This window comes from Elephantulus edwardii, unplaced genomic scaffold, assembly GCF_000299155.1.
Source record: "Elephantulus edwardii isolate Elephantulus edwardi_28Jun2011 unplaced genomic scaffold, EleEdw1.0 scaffold00096, whole genome shotgun sequence".
Taxonomy (NCBI): Eukaryota; Metazoa; Chordata; class Mammalia; order Macroscelidea; family Macroscelididae; genus Elephantulus; species Elephantulus edwardii.
This window is the reverse complement of record NW_006399846.1, coordinates 11,990,190-12,009,859: the sequence shown is the minus strand read 5'-3', so window position 1 is coordinate 12,009,859 and position 19,670 is coordinate 11,990,190. Positions and strand designations below refer to the sequence as shown.

At 44.7% G+C, this 19,670-nt stretch overlaps 1 protein-coding gene across 1 annotated transcript in view; it reads left to right on the top strand.

The window, feature by feature from the left end:
* CECR1 (cat eye syndrome chromosome region, candidate 1) overlaps window positions 1–18,398 on the top strand; it is a 36,155-nt gene extending 17,757 nt beyond the window's left edge. Inside the window, exons 4-10 of the mRNA XM_006891381.1 lie at window positions 6,316–6,443; window positions 8,463–8,553; window positions 11,778–11,886; window positions 16,214–16,371; window positions 16,872–17,074; window positions 17,333–17,422; window positions 18,359–18,398. Of these exons, the coding sequence (XP_006891443.1) occupies window positions 6,316–6,443; window positions 8,463–8,553; window positions 11,778–11,886; window positions 16,214–16,371; window positions 16,872–17,074; window positions 17,333–17,422; window positions 18,359–18,398 (819 nt within the window). The remainder of the gene's footprint in view (window positions 1–6,315; window positions 6,444–8,462; window positions 8,554–11,777; window positions 11,887–16,213; window positions 16,372–16,871; window positions 17,075–17,332; window positions 17,423–18,358) is intronic.
* The last annotated feature ends 1,272 nt before the right edge of the window (window positions 18,399–19,670 follow it).

Here is a 19,670-nt window from a genome sequence, read left to right as displayed (position 1 = left end):
TGACTGTGGAGCCGAGCAAACTGAAGCTGTGAACAATCTCAATCTCTTCATCATCCATCCTGACACTGTCAATTGGTCCAGTGGTGAGAATCTTTGTCTTCTTGACATTGAGCCTCAGTCCATACTGAAGGCTGCAGTCATAATCAAATATGACTTTGATTTGACTTTGATTTCTGATATGATAGACAATGAAATTTTGTAATGTTCTATAAGGGAACTCTGGTGGCCTAGTCTATAGGGAGTTATGCTTCTAACCCATTGGAAGGTCAGTTCTGAGTTGAACCCAATACAGCAGCAATGAGTTTTGAGAATGTTAACTAGGTTTATACAAGCAGTTTGTCATACAAGCAAAAACCTGCTGCAGATTTTTCAAAAACAATTGGAACAGCACATTGACAGAGAACTTCCAGAAATGCAAGGTGGGTTTAGAAGAGGTTGTAGCCCTAGAGACATTATCGCAATGTCAGATGGATCTTGGCAGAAAGCAGAGTACCAAAGGGGTATCTATCTGTGTTTCATTGCCTATGCAAAGGCATTTGACTGTGTGGATTACAACAAATTGTGGCTAACCTTGAGGAAAATGGAAATCCCAGAACACTTGATTGTGTTTATGTGAAACCTATACTTAGACCAGGAAGCAGTCATCAGAGCAGAGCAAGAAAACACTGCATGGTTCAAAATCAGGAAAGGATTGATTCAGGGATGCATCCTGTATCCATACCTTTTCAATCTATATGCAGAACACATCATTCAGAAGGCTGGGCTTTATGAAGAGGAATGTGTCATCAGAATTGAACTCATAAAACAACCTAAGTTATGCAGATGACACAACTTTGCTTGCTGAAATTGAGGAGGACCTGAAGTGCTTGCTGCACAAGGCAAGGACTGTCATCTTCAATATGGATTGAAGCTCAAGTTCAACATCAAAAAAGACAAAGATTCTGACCACTGGGCCAATTGACAGCACAGTGATAGATGGAGAAGAGATTGACATTGTTAACAATTACTCCTTGCAGTCAACACCCTTGGCAACAGCAGTCAGGAAATCAAAAGACAAATGGTACTGGAAAAAATCTGCTGTCAGAGACTTCTCCAGAGTACTGAGAAGTGACGATATTAGTCTAGAGACTAAGGTGTACCTGATCCAGGCTATGGTCTTTGCAATTATTTGCTATACATCAGAGAGTTGGACAGTGACTAAGGATGACAGAAGAAGAATTGATGCCTTTGAGTTGTGGTGCTGGAGAAGATTCTTGAACGTACCATGGACTGCCAAGAAAATAAGCAAGTCTGTCTTGGAAAGGGTGAAACCAAGTTTCTCCTTGGAGACTAGAATTTTGAAGCTCTGTCTCATATATTTTGGGTACATGGCCAGTAGGAACCAGTCCTTGGAGAAGGACATCATGCTTGGAAGGGTGGAGGGACAGTGCAGAAGAATATCACAGATGAGATGGATTGATACAGTAATTAGGGCAATGGGGGTATATGTTTCAGAGTTAGTAAGACTGGCTCAGGACAGGACAGGCTTCAGAGCTGTCATACATAGGGTCACTATGAGTCACAGGTGATTCAACATATCATCAACAACAACAATGTAATTTGGATACTTTACTGACTAGTTTCTCAGTTAAACTTCAGTTAAAAATTAAGATCATCTAAACATTGAGGCTCAATATCAAGAAGACAAAGATTCTCACCACTGGAACAATTGGCAGCATCAGGAGATTGTTAACAACTTTAGTCTGCTTGACTCCATGGTCAACACTCTTGGCACCAGTAGCCAGGAAATAAAAAAACATACTGCAATGGGAAAGGCTGCTGTTAGGGAACTTTCCAGGGTACTGAAGAGCAATGGTGTCACTCTGGAGACTAAGGTGCGTCTGATACAGGCTATGGTCTTTGCAATCACTTGTTATGCATCAGAGACTTGGACAATGATTAGGGAGAATAGAAGGAGAATTGATGCCTTTGAGCTGTGGTACTGGAGAAGAGTAGTCAATGTATCATGGGCTGCCAAGAAAACAAAGTGATTCATCCTAGAGAGGGTTAAACCAGGCTGCTCCTTGGAGGCAAGGATTCTGGGGCTTCATCTGACATACTTTGGACATGTTGTAAGGAGGGACAGGTCCTTGGAGAGGGACATTATGCTTGATAAGGTGGAGGGATGGCGCAGGAGGGGAAGACCCTCTATGAGGTGGATTGATTCAGTGACTGGGGTAATAGGGATGGGTGTGTCAGGCAGTGCGATTGTTACAGGATAGAGCAGGGTTTAGAGCTGTTGTACATAGGGTCGCTATGAGTGGCAAGCGACTCGACGGCACACTGTTGTTGTTATGTACTGTCACGTTGGAACCATTCTATAGTTGACTCTCCAATGGGGTTTCAGAGGCAGTTAATCTCATGGGAAGAAATTGCCCATCTTTCTGCAGAGGAGCAGCTGGTAGATTAGAACTGTGTGCCTTCAGGATTGCAGCACAGCCCCTTACCACGAGGCCACCAAAGACAGAACAGCTTTATGTATCAATTACCTATACTTACAAACTGTTGAATTCTAAATCACTAATTCATCTTCCTAGGGCAAGTATAGCATTTGAGTTGCTTTTCTGAGACCTGGTGATAGGCCTGCAATAATAATATCAGTCATTTCTAATTGCTTTGCAAATATTAACTCATTTGTTCCTTGCTAAACTCTGTGAGGTATGACTGACTTGGGACAGATCAGAGCTCCACTGGGGGCCAGAGTAGAGAAATTTCCCAGACTTCCTGTATCAGCTAAGAACCTTCTCTACCATTTTCGCTGTCTCTAACCATGGTAACTGTGAGCTAGGTGAAGCTGCAGGTCTGCTCTCATCCCAGAATGAAGTCTCCTATTCCTTCATGAGGTGTTCTTAAATATTCAGATTCATTCTAGATGTTTCTGTCCTGCCTGCAGTTTCTTTGCAAGAGCTCAGAGTTGCAGGAAGGCTGGGTACAGGCAGATGTTGATTTAATAAGGGCACCAGTAGACTAGGAGACGGCTCTGCATGTGGCTTCAGCATCTGCAGCCCCAGGAGCCAGATTCCGACTTCATGCTGTTCCATACTATGGGAACTAGCAGTGAGGCTTGAACCCTGGAAGGCAGGGGTCTCAGCTTTCTCCACAGAGGAGCACTGGATTGATAGGATTGATGACTTGGAACCACTGCCATATGCAAGTCCCATCATGTCTCTGGTTGTTTCATTTGCATATCTCTGCATACTTGATTAATCTGACAGCAATTTCCTTTCAGTCAGAATTATCATTTGCAGATTCTCCCTCTCCCTTTCTTTTCTCCAAGCATCTATTCTATCATTCCCACAACCAACCCTCTACTCACTGTTAATTCATTCTTGTTTATGTTACTTATGGTGTGCCCTGTGCCCACTCTGTTGTAAGAAGAGGGAGATGAGATAAAAACTACATTGCCTCCCCACAAGGGGCTCATAATCCCACGAGATACCAGATCGATCTCTCTCTCTTTGTTGTCAAGTCAGAACCGACTTACAGTTGACCCTCCAGTGGGTTTTCAGAGACTGCAATTTACACAGCAGCGGGTTGCCAATTTTTCCCCCCATGGAGAAGCTGCTGGATTTGAATCAGCTACCTTTGGTTTAGCATCATAATTCCTTACCCACCAGACCACCAGAGTTCCTTGATAGAATAGTAGAAATTCCAAACTTGGTTCTCAGCCTTTTAAGTCCCAGGACTCCTTTACATTCTTAAAAATTATGAGAATACCTATGAGCCTTTGCTTATATGTATATTATCAATAAATATGTACTGAAATAAAAAATAAAAAGACTTTTCTAAAACTCAAGCATATACTAACACACAAGCCATTAAGGACAGCAGCAAAGAATGACATCACCACATATCGCTCACCTTCTGAAAATTTCTACTGTACACTCATGAGGGAATGGGTGAAAGGACAAATAGCAGCAGGTCTAAGAGAACTAGAAGAATCCTTGCTAAAGCATATTATTCAAATCTTCTTTTAGCACTGAGAATTTGGAGGTTCTAACATAGCCCTGCTCTGTCCACTTGCTGTACAGAGGTAACCTGCGGTTGCTGTGAAGCTGAACACTGTGACACTGATGTGTCAAATGTGATAATGGTTACCCATGGCAGGCAGTGTTTGGTGGAGCTTCCCGATTAAAACAATCTTGGAAGCAGGAGTGGCGTCCACTTCCGAAATAGCTTGCCTCTGGAAACCCTATGAACCTGGAGAAAGGACAAAAGTTATACAAGTGTCCAGATCTTTTGTTCATAGGGTCGCTATGAGTCGCCTATGACTTTAAGGCGCCCACAACAACAACAACATACTTCCAGGGAGCTCTGGTGGCCTGGTGGTAAGGAGTTACACTGCCAGCCCAGAAGCAAGTGGTTTAAATCCACAAGCTGATCCAGACGAGAAAGATAATCAGTCTTCTCCCTTGCAATGAACTGCCTCTGAAAATCTGTTGGAGGGACAACTCTGAGTTGGTTCAGACTTGATAGTACACAACAATAACAATACAGAATTGCTCTGGTAGCATAGTCTGCAGAGAGTGTTCTGTGAACTCAAAAGTGGCATCTGTCTAGTAGTTCAGATCCACCAGTAACTCCACAGAAGAAAGAGGGGCAGTCTCTTCTCCCATGACATACAGCCTCTTGAAAGCCTGCTGGAGGGTCAGTTATGAGTCAGTTCCGACTTGTCAGCAATGACTTTGAGTTTAAATTTGAACAAAGTGCCTAGAAGTCAGTTGAAGAAAGTTGAAAAAAGAAGTTGAAAAGCTCATTTGAAACATTCGTGGTAAATAATCATAATAACGGCCAATAAAAAAGAATCAGGTAACAGTAATTATGGTTAATAGCTCTCTCGCTGGAAAGACCTGACAGCTTGAAAATCCCATAATACTGAGTGTGCCCAACCTGGGCCAAACAGTCAAGGAAACCCCCTTCACCATAGGGAGTCTGGGGTCTGCAAGGCACTCAGCCACCTTGCTTTGTAAGACAGCAGCAGAGGAAACCAAAGTGCAAAGGCCAGTGGTCCCAAAGAGGGGCTGGAAGCAGCTGTCTGCTCACCCCACTTCCCCCAACCCAAGCAGTGCAGCTGAACACTGGGAGATCAAAGAGAAAAGAGGCCTGGGGAGAGAAGGGCTGAGGAGACACCCAGAGGATGAGACACAGCCCTGGCGGAGGCGGTCACAGTACACACAATGGCCAGTCTGGAGGGAAGCCAGAGACAGACAACAAAGTGATGATAAAGCTACAGCCAAGAGAGCCCCGTGGAGCACAGTCCTTGTCTGACACACGTGGGACCTCGTGGGTAGGAATCAGCCCTTGGAGGACAGTAGCTGTTTTGCTTTCCACTGTGTGATAGGCACATGTCCTAGGTTCAGAAGCCCCATAATGAACAAACCCCAGAACCAAATCCTCTGCTATCGAATCTATTCCCTAGAAGAACAGAATTGCTCCATCAAATTCCCAAGACTGTAAATATGTGTGTGTGTGTGTGTGTGTGTGTTTTATTGTAAAAAAACATATGTGGGGATACAAGGGGTTAAGGGTTGGGTGAAGAAGAGTGAGGATGGGCAGGGATGAAATCACAGGGCTGCACAATTTGGTGGCTGGAGGGAGTGAGTGAACGAAATGAGAAAGATCCAGTGGGAACCAGAAAAGAAAGGGTAATGGTGAGCTTAGTCCATGGTGATTCATTTTTTTCTTTTTAACAGAGAAATTGTCTTATACACTTGTGGGTTTCTCATTTGAGAATGGGGCACAGACTCTCTGGCTTCTTTATGCTGAACAGGGATGTTGAGGTGAAGGGGGGAAGGGATTCCACTTTAACACTTTACTGGTGGTCCTGAGTTGAAGCTGCACGCCTTCTTGTTTAATTAGAAGATATATTCCTGACATTTACTGCCCTCTGGACTGCAAAATATTTTCCAAGGTGAGTCCAGTGGGGATGGTTGGCTGAACCCTGAGGCTCCATCCTCCTTCACTTCCTTAGCTGGCAATTATATTTCCCTTTTGTCTCTGGAACTGGTCTCAGGGTTTGCATCTGGAGCAAGACTCAGTGTTTAGGTTACCTATAGGAAAGGAAGTAAACCTAGAGAGGACAAACTTGTGAGTCACAAAAAGAAGGGCTTCTTGGAGGTGTTACAGATGTATTGGAGAAGGAAGTGGAGCAAAGTGGCTTCGTCAATGAACAGGGAAAGTACAGAACCCATGAGGTGTCTAGAGCATTGGCAGTGGGGAATGACACCCTGCTCTGGCCACTTTTAATGTCTGCTTGTCACCATGCTTCCCTCGCAGGTGTATGAACTGAATGGGAAAATCCACAATAGTAGCTGGTGTGTGAAGACTTACAAAGAAGTGGCTGAGCAGTTTGCAAAGGATCATCCTGAGTTTCTTGGACTCAAGCTCATTTATTCGGACCACAGGTGATGGAGTCATGGCTGAAGCTACAAGAGTCAGGAGGCAGGTGCCAGGCTGGGGAGGGATGATAGAAGGTGGCTAGAGGGGCCCACCTGGAGGCTGGAAGGTGAGAAACCAGACAGGTGATCTCAGGCAGCCATCGGTGCATGGGGCCACGTTGGAGCCCACCATGTGCTCTGACATCACCTCTAGTTCAGATCTCCACAATCAAATGGAAACAGAGAACTGTGGCAATATTCCAGAAAATTCTAGCTCTGATCCCACTTGGGCCTGAGTGACACACTTATGGATATGTGATTTTTGCCTGGATATTTGGCTAATATGCCAATTTCTTTGTTGTGATTTGTCATTAAGTTCAGTCAAATGTCCCCCTCTGGTGGCTGTGGGAAAGGCCCTGGCAAATGGGGAGACCGTGGGTACTGCTGGCTTAGCCTCATGAGTGGAGACCATACCACAGTGGTATTTGTGTGACTTGGGGGTGTGAAGAAAGGATGGAGCCCCTCCCCAAGACAAGCCCAAAAAGATTTAGGACTTTATTCTCCAAAGTGAGGAGCTCATTGCTTATGTCAAAGAACTCTCAGACTGAGGCCTGTCGCCTGCGCATGTCCGGGAACACAAGAGGCAGTAGCCAGTGGCATCATTCCAGCCAGGGTGGGCCAGGATTGCAGTCCAGAGGACAGCCGTATCTTCATTCACTCAGTTCTCTCACGTAGCTAGGAGTCCCTGGGTGGGAAAAACTATGTTTTCTACTTAACAAAGTATTGATGGTTCAAATCCACTCAGACATGCCTTGAAACGTTGTTGTTATGTGCCTTTGAGTCAAGACCAAATCTTAGTTAACCATCTAGTGGGTTTTTAGAGACTATAAATTGCACAGGCATAAATTAATCATCTTTCTTCCATAGAGGAACTGCTGGATTCAAACTGTTGGCCTTTGGGTTAGCAGCACAAGATGTTATCCACTAAGCTACCAGAGTTCCTCTTGAAGCATTAAGTCTAATGATCTGCTTTCAAAGGTCATGGCATTGAAATCCTATGGTGTGCAGTTCTACACTGCCCACAACTGTTTCTGGTTTCATTTGATTTTCCTGGGAGGCTGGCTCTGCAATGATGAGATTTCCGAGGAGCCTCATCTCCTGCTCTCTCTGAGCCCCTTTCCTCCTGGTGGGGACCCAGAGGCGCTGCAGGAGTGAGACCCTGTGCATGGGCTTATTAGCCCAGGATGGAGTGTACAGGATGGGGCCCGGTCAGTCCCACTCAAAGGCTTTCTGGTGACAGTTGTCGCTCTAGGGCCAAGGCCAAGGCCAGGTGTGTGTAAGGGCGAGCTCTGTGAGAAGATGGGCTTCTGCTCCCTTAGAGCTCTGGAGAGAGGAAGTGGGGACACTGGAGAGCAGGACAATCTTGGTTCCCATGGAATTGAGCAGAGCTCTTTGTCCTGTCACAGAGTGGTGACAAATATTTGTCTTTTGATGCTTTTGATGTTAAACTGCTAGTCCTGGTCCCTGTCCTGAGCTTGAAGGGAGAGAGGGATGCAAAAGGGAGGTCAGACAGTTTAACAAAATGTCTCTGGGGGCCCACAACCAGTGGCTGCCCCAGGCATTGTTGATTGGATCAGTGGAAGAAGATGGCATATGGTTGTTCATAAAGCACTGAACTTGAGTGACCCATGTCTAGGGCCTGGGGATCGTCCTAGGGAAGCCTGGAAAATTTTGGACAAAGCTTCTTTGCTTCCTCCACCTGTAGACACATTGCCCTCATAGACCCTCCCCCGTCTACCCTGCCTTTTCAGAGATGAAGGACCTTTCTGGAGTCAGCTGGGATCTCTGATAGAAATGAATATGGGAGACTATCTCTTGGATGGAGTCATTTAAAGAGTCGTCAAGAACCTGGTGGGAACAGGGCTGTAGGCAGAGGCTGGAGAGTTTGGGAAATGGTTGTTGTGCACTAAGACTAGATGAGCCCAGTGGTAGCAAGGAGGCAATCAACGCCACGTCACTGTCTCTGCATCTCTCTGTCTCTCTCAGGTCCAAGGCTGCACGTCTCATCAAAGACTCCATCAGAACAGCTATGGCGCTTCGAACTGATTTTCCCACGATGGTTGCTGGCTTTGACCTGGTAACGTGACTTCATTTTCTCCTGTCACTGTGCGCAGAAGGGATCTGGCAGGCAATGCTTCATGAAGGGACCACTTGTGGAGCTGTACACCCGGAAATGCTGGGGGAGACTCAGGCTGACCACAAGCCTGACCAGAGGCCAGCAGCAACTAAGTCTAGGAGCTGCAGAGATGGCAGCCCTGGAGGAGGGAGGGCAGACAGAGCTGGGCTGCAGAAAGGGGAAGTTCTAGCATGAGGAAGGAATTCAGGGAGTTTGGCAAGAATTAACGACTCGTTCCACATTCTCCTGGCTTCTCTCACCCCTTTTCTAGCCCAAATTGCTCATCTAGTCCTGACTCTATTACCTGCCATCCTCACAGCCCACAAGAGGGCTGTCAGGAAGTAGAACCTGAGGTGACACTGTTGTTACTGTGTACTGTTGAGTCGGAACCAACCCATGGCTGACCATCCAGCCGGTTTTCAGAGGCAGTTAATCACACGAGAGGAGATTGCCCGTCCTTCTCCTGTGGAGCAGCGGGTGAGTCTGAACTGCGTTCCTTCAGGATCACAGGACAGCTTTTTGCCACTGGGACACCAGGGCTCTCTAAGGTGACCCTAGACCCAGGGGAAAATAAATATTCCCCTCCTTTTTCCTCTCATCTCTTTCCCATTTTGATTTTTTCCCCTGATTGAGGTAAAATAGATATACCTTTCTCTCCCATATTTTTTCCCCTTCTTGTTGTGTACTGTCGAATTGGATCCGACTGGCACAGGAGGAGATTGCCCCTCCTTCTCCAGCAGAGCATCTGGTGGATTCAAACCATGAGCCTTCGAGATCACATCGCAGCTTCTTACCACTAGGCCATCAGAGCTCCTCTCTTTTCACTTTTAATTGTTTTCCCAAGCACTGGTGGCCTAGTGGCAATGTGCTGTGCTGTAATCCCAAAGGCACATGGTTCGAGGCCACCAGCCATTCTGTGGGAATAAGATGGGAAATCTTCTCTCATGGAATTAACTGTCTCTGAAAATAGAACTGGAGGCTCACCTGTGGGTCGGTTCCGACTCCATGGTACACAACAACAACCACCACAACAACCACTGGTGGCTTAGTTGTAAAGAGTTGCACTGCCATTGTAAAGGCATATTGAATCTACCAGTTGCTCTGACCCGGCAGCCTATAATAACAAAAAATAAATAAATAACTAAATGGAAAACTAACTAACTAAATATATATATAATAAAATTGGTAATATTTTAACCACTATTAAGTATGCAGAGCTCTGGTGGCCTAGTGGTAAGGAATTGTGCTGCCAACCCAAAGGCATACTGTTTGAATCCACAGTTTTTCCACAGAAGAAAGATGGGAAATCTCTTCTCATGCAATTTACTGCCTCTGGAAACCTGTTGTAGGGTTAGCAACAAGTCGATTTGGACTTGATGGTACACAGAACAACATTAAGTATGCAATGCAATTCAACTTGACTCATTGTTGTTGAGTCCAAAATGACTCATCACTGACCCTCCAGAAGGTATTCTGAGGCTGTAAATCGCACGGGAGGAGATTGCCTGTCGTTCCTCCATGGAACAGCTGGTGGATTTGAACTGTCAGAGATGGTGCCACCTTTGTGTTAGCAGAGCAACTCTCCGTGGGCTAGGCCACCAGAGCTCCTGAGTGTACAATGCCAAATGACATTAATTACGTCCACAATGTTGTGCAACCAGCACCATGATCTATTTACAAGCCTTTCCTATCAGCCCACGCAGAAATTTGTTAAATAATAACTTCTTCCCCCTCATGGAGGCCCTAGTGGAATAATGGGTGAAGTGTCAGGCTGCTGACCAAAAGGTCAGCTGTTCAAATCCATGAGAGAGTGAGCCAATCTGCTCTCAGTAAGATTACAGTTCGGAAAACATGGTGGTAGCAGTGGGGTGTCACCATGTGTCACAATTGACTGTACAGCAGTGAGTTTGGGGGTTTGAGGTTTTTACAAACTCAGAGTTGTTGCTGCTGTTCCTCACAGGCTGACCTTAACAGTCCACCCAAGTGACAGCTCCTTACTGTAGTCAATTGCTCAATGTAATTACAGAATCTGGTGACTTAGTGGTAAGAAGCTACTCTACAATCCAAAGGCATACTGTTCAAATTCACCAGCTGTGGGAGAAAGATAGGCAGTCTCCTGTGTGATTTACTGAAAACCCACTGGAGGAGTCAGTTCTGACTTGATGGCAATGAGTTTTAAGTCTTTTTCTTAGACAATCTGTACATGTTAGCTGAGACTGTCAGTGTTTGCCTTCTAATCAAACAGAACACAATGGTATAGATTTTGGGGAATCATTTTAGTGTAGGCTCAGGCTGTCCTCCTGGTATCCTCGTGCATAGCAGAAGGGGTAAGAGACCCTGCTCTGACAGAGGCTGCAGGAGAAGTCAGAACTGAAGTTGAGAGCTCCCTGTGTGGGCCACCTTAATGATGCAGCCCCCTATACAAGTACGTGTCATGGACACATATGCTGAGTTAGTAAAACTTGCAAGCTCTCATTTTCTTTCAGGTCTACGTTCTATTCTACCCTATTGAGTGTCCATGTTTGCTTTATTGTAAAAGTGTATCATTCCCACACTCACATACCTTTCTACCTCCACCAAGGAAAACTGGTATTCTGTAGGAGGCGTGCTTTTAATCCTGATGTTCCCTTATTCAGAGCAGAACACTCCTGGGGGGCTTGTATAGTATGAAAAGTAGGATTTGGATCTAGTTGTTCTTCATTTTAAAGTCCAGTGAATGAGTCATAAAGAGGTAAACAGATCCTGCAGGAACCACAGGTGATGATGGGTCCCGGATGTTTTGGTCCTGATTCAAGGTCCTCCCTCTCTCCCTTCCTCCCTCCCTTCTTCTCTCCCACTCTCCCCTCTTCCTTCTTCCCCCCCCCCCGTCTCTTTCTTTCTGTCTATCTATCCCTCTCCCTCTGTCATCCCCTACTCACTCACTCACCACACTCAGCATTGTAGCAGACATAACATGAGCAGACAAGATGGAAAGAGCTGGGAATATGGAAGGTCTGAGAAGTGAGAAATGATTTTAGAACAATATTACGCTTTCTTCTGTTTCCTAACCTGGCTGCTGGTCATGTCTTATCATGCTGTAGTGGCAGGTACACAGGAAAGTGTTTAAAGACTGCAGGGCGCATCTAGCAAAGTGAGGTGTTTGTCAAGCAGACTCCCCTCACCACCACCCCCTCTCTGTTTTGCAGGTGGGACGTGAGGACACTGGCCACACTTTGTACGATTATAAGGACGTTTTGCTGATTCCAACCATGGAAGGTGTTAAATTACCATACTTTTTACATGCTGGAGAGACAGGTGAGCTGACCAAGCAGCCAGAGGAGGAAGTGATGGACCAGAAAGTTTTTTCCCATCAACCAAGGGAACTTGTAGGATACTAGGGCAGTGGTAACAATATTGCATCATTTTAGTCCACAATTGTTTTATTTTCCAGGTATCAACAGTCAACCTCAACTTACAGCAGTCTCCCATATGTTAAGAGTAGGACTGTGTTCCATTGGGTTTCCAATAGTTAGTTTTTTAGAAATAGGTTTGCAGATCTTTTACCAGGATGCCTCTGAGTGGCCTTGAACCTCCAACCTTCCAGTTAGTAGCTGTGTTAACCATTTGTACCAAACAAAGACTCCACAGTTGTTTTCTTTTCCTTTCATATTTGTTGCAGGGAGCTCTGGCAGTGCAGTGGTTAAGGGCTTGGGTATTAACTGAAAAGTGAATGTTGTGAACCCACCAGCCCTTGTACAAGGAATAGACAGAGCAGTTTACTTCTGTAGGGATTTCCAGACTTCAAAAGAGGGAAGCTCTGCTCTGTCCTGCAAGGTTACGATGAGTCAGAATTGACTTGACAGCAATAGGTTTCATACCCATTACCTCCTTTGTTCTTAACAGTATCTCCATGAGAAGAAATGACTATGATCATCACCCTAACCCAAAACCCCACTCCTGTCATGTTGATTCTGACTCCTGGTGACCCTCTGTCAGGTTTCTGAGACTGGTTACAGCCTGACTTCCAAAAGGAAACTGTCCATTTTTCTCTTTCAGAGACGCTGATGGATTCAAACTGTCAAACTTTTCGTTGGCAGCCCAACATATTATGTACCATGCCATCGGAGTTCCTTATCATAGTAATAGCTATTACTTATTAAGTACCTTGTATATATTAGCATATAATACATGTTACTTTTTAACTCACCCCATCCTGTTCGGTTGGTATTTTCTATTCTCATTTTTTTTATAGAGTCCAAGGCCCCAAACATAGGATTGTTGGTTCAGTGTTAAAGTGCTAATAAGCAGTAAAGCCTCGGAACTTTCTTTCACTGTGTTCATTTCACAATGATTGAATTTAGCTCAAGAAGGTAACTGGCGTGTCCAAAGTCACACTAAGTAAGTGACAGGCGAGGGTCTGGAGTTCACCTGCGCTGTCATCTCAGGGGCTTCTGTGGACAGCACATCAGTGCTGAGGACGCTGTCTTCTCTCAGCATCTCTACTGTGATTGTCTCTGAAGTGCCTTTAGGCAAGCCATTGCTCTGTAATCCAAGGCTCCTTCTGTGGCCTTCCTCAGTCTCTAGTGTATTCCAGTCCTTAAAAAGTGTAATAAACCTTATGCAAAAGGAGTACCAGATTGTGGTTGAACTTTCAGATGAGGATTAAAGATTGTGGGCAGCTGGGCTGTTCACATGGAGATGTGGACCAGAGGAGAGCCTTTACTCCACACCCTGTCATCCCCACAGGGCCCAAGGCACTGGTCACCCTCAGAAGAGCAAGGCGAGGATGAGGAAACAGTGGGAAGCTTGTATTCACAGCCAGGCTTAGACCTCAGTGTTATCAGGCTGTTTCTCAGGGAAAGGTGCCACGTGCATTAATCTGTTTTGCTGACATTCTGAGTCAATTTAGATCCAATTTAGATCAAAGTCGATTCTGGGAGCTTTCAAGAATTGTGTGTGGGAAATAGGAGCAGGGAGAGTTTAAAGAGTTTGTGGTTGAGTTGGCAAGATCTTAGCTACCTGTATGAAATCATTAAAGAACAATGTGAAAATATAACACAGAATGTAATAAAATCCTAAGATGTATGCTCCCAGGAGAGAGTTTTGCCTGGACTTGTCTTTATTTAAAGGAGAAGGAAAAATTCCTTTTCTGAAATTTTATTTTCTTATTTTTTGTACATCTACCGTCAAATCAGATCTGACTGGTACAGGAGGAGATTGTCCCTCTTTCTCCATCTGGTGGATTCGAACTGCATACCTTTGGGATTGCAGTGCAGCTTCTAGCCAGTAGGCCACCAAAGCTCCCTTAATAGAAGGTAAAAAGAAAGTATTAGATTATGAAAGCAGCTGCACTTCTAATGATTGGTTCAAATCTACCAGTTGCTCTGAGGGAGAAAGATGGGCAATTCCCCTCCACAGAGATCCTGATGAATCCCAATGGAGAGTAGCTAGGAGTCAGAATCAACTCGATGGTAGTCAGTTGTTATTTTGTTGTTGTTGTTGTTGTTCTGTTTGTTTGTTTTAAAGGAACTGGCAAAAAGAATTCTTTCATTTCCTTCTAACAGAAAAATAAAACTTTCATCTTTCACATGCATGTAGATCAGTTAAGATGGTTTTGGCTGCAGGGAATGGTGTATGTCTAGATACAGGTTTGCAGTACGGTCAGTTACTATCTCATGTAACAGGTAATCTCTGGTATCTTCATTGAGTTGGTGATTTTGCCCCACTTGGCCCTGAGATGGTGGCACAACTCAGGTATGGCCATATCCAGGGAAGCAAAAGAAGAGACATTGTCCCTGGAGCATGTCTTTTCCTTATGAAGTAAGCTCCAGAAGCTCCTCCATCAGAAAACCTCCGATCACTATCAGGGCTGCCTTAGCTGCAAGGGAGGTGGGAAACTCAGGAGACGGCATTCTCACCCTCGAGAGTGGGCCTTGCAACCCAGGGAGATGGAGTGGGGGTGGCTGGGCTGTGAACCGCCAACCGTGACTACTGAGGCTTTGTTAGTTAGTGGTGACCATTGTGGTCCTAGAATTAATCATGTTCCCGGGTCACTGTTCAGTATACAAAGTCAGTCTTCTACAAACAAGTATAATAGACTCATATATGAGAGAAGCTACAATACTTTGTTACCAAAAAATCATAAGCACAAATTACTTAGAATATTGCTCAAGAAACAAACAAAAAACAAAATGTGACCTTGAAACCTAGTTTTAAATAACTGATATAATGAAGTTATTAAAAAAGAAAGAAACGCGCAGTTCAAATCCACCAGATACTCTGCTGGAGGCGGGACAATCTCCTCCTGTACCAGTCAGATCTGATTTGACGGTGTTGTTGTTGTTGTTATGTGCCGTCGAGTTGTCCGCTACTCATAGCGACCCTGTGTACAACAGCCCTAAACCCTGCTCTATCCTGTGTCAATCTCACTCTCTCCGACACACCTACCCCCATTACCTTAGTCACTGAATCAATCCATCTCATCAAGGGTCTTCCTCTCCTGTGCTGTCCCTCCAACCTCCTAAGCATGATGTCCCTCTCCAAGGAATGGTCCCTCCTTGCAACATGTCCAAAGTATGTCAGAAGAAGTTTCAGAATCCTTGCCTCCAAAGGAGCAGCCCGGCTTCACCCTCTCCAGGACAAACCTGTTCATTTTCTTAGCAGTTCATGGTATATTCAATATTCTTCTCCAACACCACAGCTCAAAGGCATCAACTCTCTTTCTATAATCCCTACTCATTGTCCATCTCTCTGATTCATAGCAAGTGATTGCAAAGACCATGGCATGTATCAGGCACACCTTAGTCTCCAGACTGACATCGTTGCACTTCAGGACTTTAGAGAGGTCCCTAACAGCAGAATTTCCCATTGCAATACGTCTTTTAATTTCCTGGCTGCTGGTGCCAAGAGTGTTGACTGTGGAGCCAAACACACCAAAACTGTGAACAATCTCAATCTCTTCACCATCCATTATAAAATTTAAAAATTTTTAAAAAAGAAAAGAAAGAAAGAAACACACCCAGTTTTGAAGCTGGGATCAGATAGCCTAAGGCTTGAACTCCAGTTTTGCTGCTTACTAGTCACGCTACAGGGTGACTTTTGAGAAATGCAAGTAAATTGGTTTTTCCGTTTATGGCCCAGTGCACTTAAAATAAAATGGAAATGCCTCCACAGGAGAGGTGGCACCCTGTTCAATGTGAGCAGGCCTCCCTGCCCCGTGTCCTCTTGGCATCCTGCTCTGCTGCTTCCTTGTTCTCTGGCCACACTGTTCATATGTTCTTCAAAGGTCTAAGCTCTCCTTACCCTTCCCTCACTCTCTTACCAGGAATGCTCTTTATTTTCAGTTTATTTATAAAATATGTCTAACTTACAATTTCCTTATCTATTAAAAAACACAAGTGAAGAGGAGGCACCGAGTACCCTATGCATCTTTAACATTGCATAAGGGATAAGTGTGTGTGCGTGAGCGCGCATGTGCGCGCATGTGCGTGTGTGTGTGTGTGTGTGTGTGTGTGTGTGTGTGTGTGTGTGTTTAATGTTAATTCCTCTATTCTTTCTTGCTGGGGGCGAGCTCTGGAAGCTTTGTGTGAAGATGTTCTGAGGTTAGAGCCACCCCTATTGATAACTATTTCTTCGTCTCCAGATTGGCAGGGTACTTCCATAGACTATAATCTTCTAGATGCCCTGATACTGAACTCCACCAGAATTGGACATGGATTTGCTTTGAGCAAACACCCAGCCGTCATGGAAGAGTTACGGAGAAAGGATATCCCCATAGAAGTCTGTCCCATTTCCAATCAGGTATGTGTGATCCATGGCAATAATCCAATGTGGACTTTGCCCTCAGCCTCCACCATAACTCTCTCACCATATTAGTAAAAGTTTGTAGGATGACTTTTTGCCTAAACCACTCATAATAATGAGGCAGCCATGAGAATCTCTGTTAAGTTGGAATTTAGGGCCAAATGGTGAGTAAAGCTAAAGGGACAATAGTGGAGGCCAGTGAAGTAGGAAGGAAAGGACAACAAGATGGTGATGATTCTAACATTTTCTTGTATCTTCTGAGCACCTGACTGTCTTGCTGCTCTGAGCAGGACCAAGAGAGAGTTAGACTACAAGTTTGTGGAGATGGTGACACATGGCAAAGGCCAAGAAGAGCTTGAGGACCAGATTCTAGTATCAGAAGTCATCTCAATAGTCAAACTGAGCATAAGGAGCTGATGATACTCCAGATCCCACCTCACTGGTGATGACTCTTTTTATGGATCCAAGTTTATGGATTTCTTGGTTTTCTTGGACAGGTTCTAAAGTTAGTGGCTGACCTAAGAAACCACCCTGCAGCTACTTTGATGGCCACTGGACACCCCATTGTGATCAGCTCTGATGACCCAGCCTTCTTTGGTTCTAAAGGCTTGACCTATGATTTCTATGAGGCCTTCATGGGCATTGGCGGGATGGACGCTGACTTGAGGACACTCAAACAGATGGCTACAGACTCTCTCAAGTGAGTGTCCTTGTGCACATCTGTACCACCCATTCCCACCTTTATCTCCCAACCCCATCGTGGAGTGACTTGTGTTTGTCTTGGGCATTTGGAGTAGCAGACTGGATGGTCTCTGTGGGGTTTTGTTGTATTACTGTTCTGCTCCCCATTCTTGGGCTGTGAAGAAATTGTGTTCTCTGAGCATCTGGGATCCCCTCACATTTCTTGTCTGGTTCCTTCCTTCTTTCCCTGGGGCTCACCTGGGTTCTTCTCCTGTAGGTATAGTGCCATGTTGCCTATTGAGAAAAAGACCGCCATGCGTATCTGGGAGAAAAGATGGAACACGTTTATAGATTACCTGAGCAAGAAGTAAGAAGAAGACGGCCATTCCCCAGTTATCCTCCTGCTTCCTGTTTTAGTCAAGATCAAAAAAAGTGAACTTGTTCCAACTGTCTTCACTTTTTTTTTTGTCTTCACTTCTTATTCTCAACTCCACTTCTACCCAGTTTCCACATGCATCACTTTATGAATGTTGACTTTGTGAAGGTCATCAATGACCTATCTCCATATTGCTTGATCCTTAGAAACATTTGAAAAGTTGACCAAACTTATCTTTTAAAAAATATTCTTCCCGGGGAGCTCTGGTGGCCTAATGGCCAGGAGCTGCAACTACAATCCCAGAGGCACACGGTTCGAATCCACCAGATGCTGTGCTGGGGAAGGAGGGGCAATCTCCTCCTGTACCAGTCAGATCTGATTTGACGGTACACTCACACAAAAATAAAAAAAAAAAATTCTTCCCTCTCAACCTATGTGACATCACATGTCTTAGTTTTCTCCTTTGTCTTTTGAACTACTGTTTTCCAGCTCCCTTCCTCCAATCTTCCATATTTGATGTATTTCATTTTCCCAGGGCTTGGACTACACTCTCTTATCCTTTTTTCATCTCTTTTCACTCTATACTCTTTTTGTAGATCAACAACTCAACGCATTGCCATTGAGTTGGAACCAACTCATAGCTGACCCTCCAGCAAGTCTTCAGAGGCTGTAAATCTCATGAGAGGAGATTGCTCAACTTTTTTCCCTGGAGCAGCTGGTGCATTTGAACTATATACTTTGGGATTGGTAGCACGACTCCCTACCACGAAGCCACTCCATCCATTCCTTTGTTTCCAAATATCAGTTATTGCTGATGATTTCCAAATTTATTTCTCCATTTGGTTGGCTCACAGAAATCTCACCGTGAGCAATTCTGAACTCTCTCCCTGCTTAACTTGCTCCTTTTCTGATCCTTTTCCATTCCAGCCAGTTGGCCAAGGCCAAGGCCAAAGCCACACTTTGTTGAGAAATGCTTCACAAAATGCTCTATGCCACACTTTCCTGAGAAGTGCTTGACACAATGCTCTGTCTGCTCTCTCCCTTCAGGGCACCATCAATTCCAGTTAGAATGTATCTTGATTCCATCTACTCTGCCTCTACTGCTATTAGCTGAGTCCAAGTCATCACTACCTCTTGCTTCAGTGACCATAATGGCCTTCTAATTGGTTACCATTTTAATGTCTTTGCCATTCCCATTCCTTTTTTACAGAGAAGAGTGACTTTTCTTTCAAGTAGGAGTAAAATGCGTTTAACATAGAAGCAGTTCCTTTAAAATGCACCATTCAGTGACAATACAGTCACAATGTTGTCTGACCACCCACTCTACAGGGTGACTTTTGAGAAATGCAAGTAAATTGGTTTTTCCGTTTATGGCCCAGTGCACTTAAAATAAAATGGAAATGCCTCCACAGGAGAGGTGGCACCCTGTTCAATGTGAGCAGGCCTCCCTGCCCCGTGTCCTCTTGGCATCCTGCTCTGCTGCTTCCTTGTTCTCTGGCCACACTGTTCATATGTTCTTCAAAGGTCTAAGCTCTCCTTACCCTTTCCTCACTCTCTTACCAGGAATGCTCTTTTTTTCTTACTACTCTATCTTTACCTTTTGGGCTTTGAGATTAATGTCAGTATCTCAGAGAACTTTTCTTGACTCCTACTCCTACTACTCTCTCGAATACCACACACTTCTTTTACTTCATGACTCTTACCATGATATGTACTTGTGTGTTTATGTCTGTGTTTACAGCCAGACAGTTCACCACTAGATTGTAATCTCCTTGTGAGCTGATGTGAGCATGTGTCATTTACACTCTGAACCCAAAGCCCTCAAAACCCCTAGTTAGGACTCAATAAACGTTCTGTTGAATGAACGTCGCTGTTCTGTATCTTTGAGTTAGTTGTTGTGGCAGGAACAGCAGAGCATACTCTCAAACAAAAACCTTCACGGTGTTAAATCTAGCTCCTGGCCTGGCCTTGGGGAGGAGAAAAGCACAAAGCTAGCTTCACTCCACTGAAAGAGGTGAAGGAGAATCAAAGAATTACTTACAAGTCTCAGGTGCATTGCAGTGTCTTTCCATTCATCATCTGTGACCCATCATCCACCATTTATTATCAATCATCTATCTTCTGCATCCTGGGCTCCTCCCTCTGGTTAAAGTTACTGGGGAAAAATCCTGGCAACTAGAGTTTCTCAGCAAGGCTGGGGACTCAGGTGGCACAAAGTAACCTCAGGTAGCTAATTCTG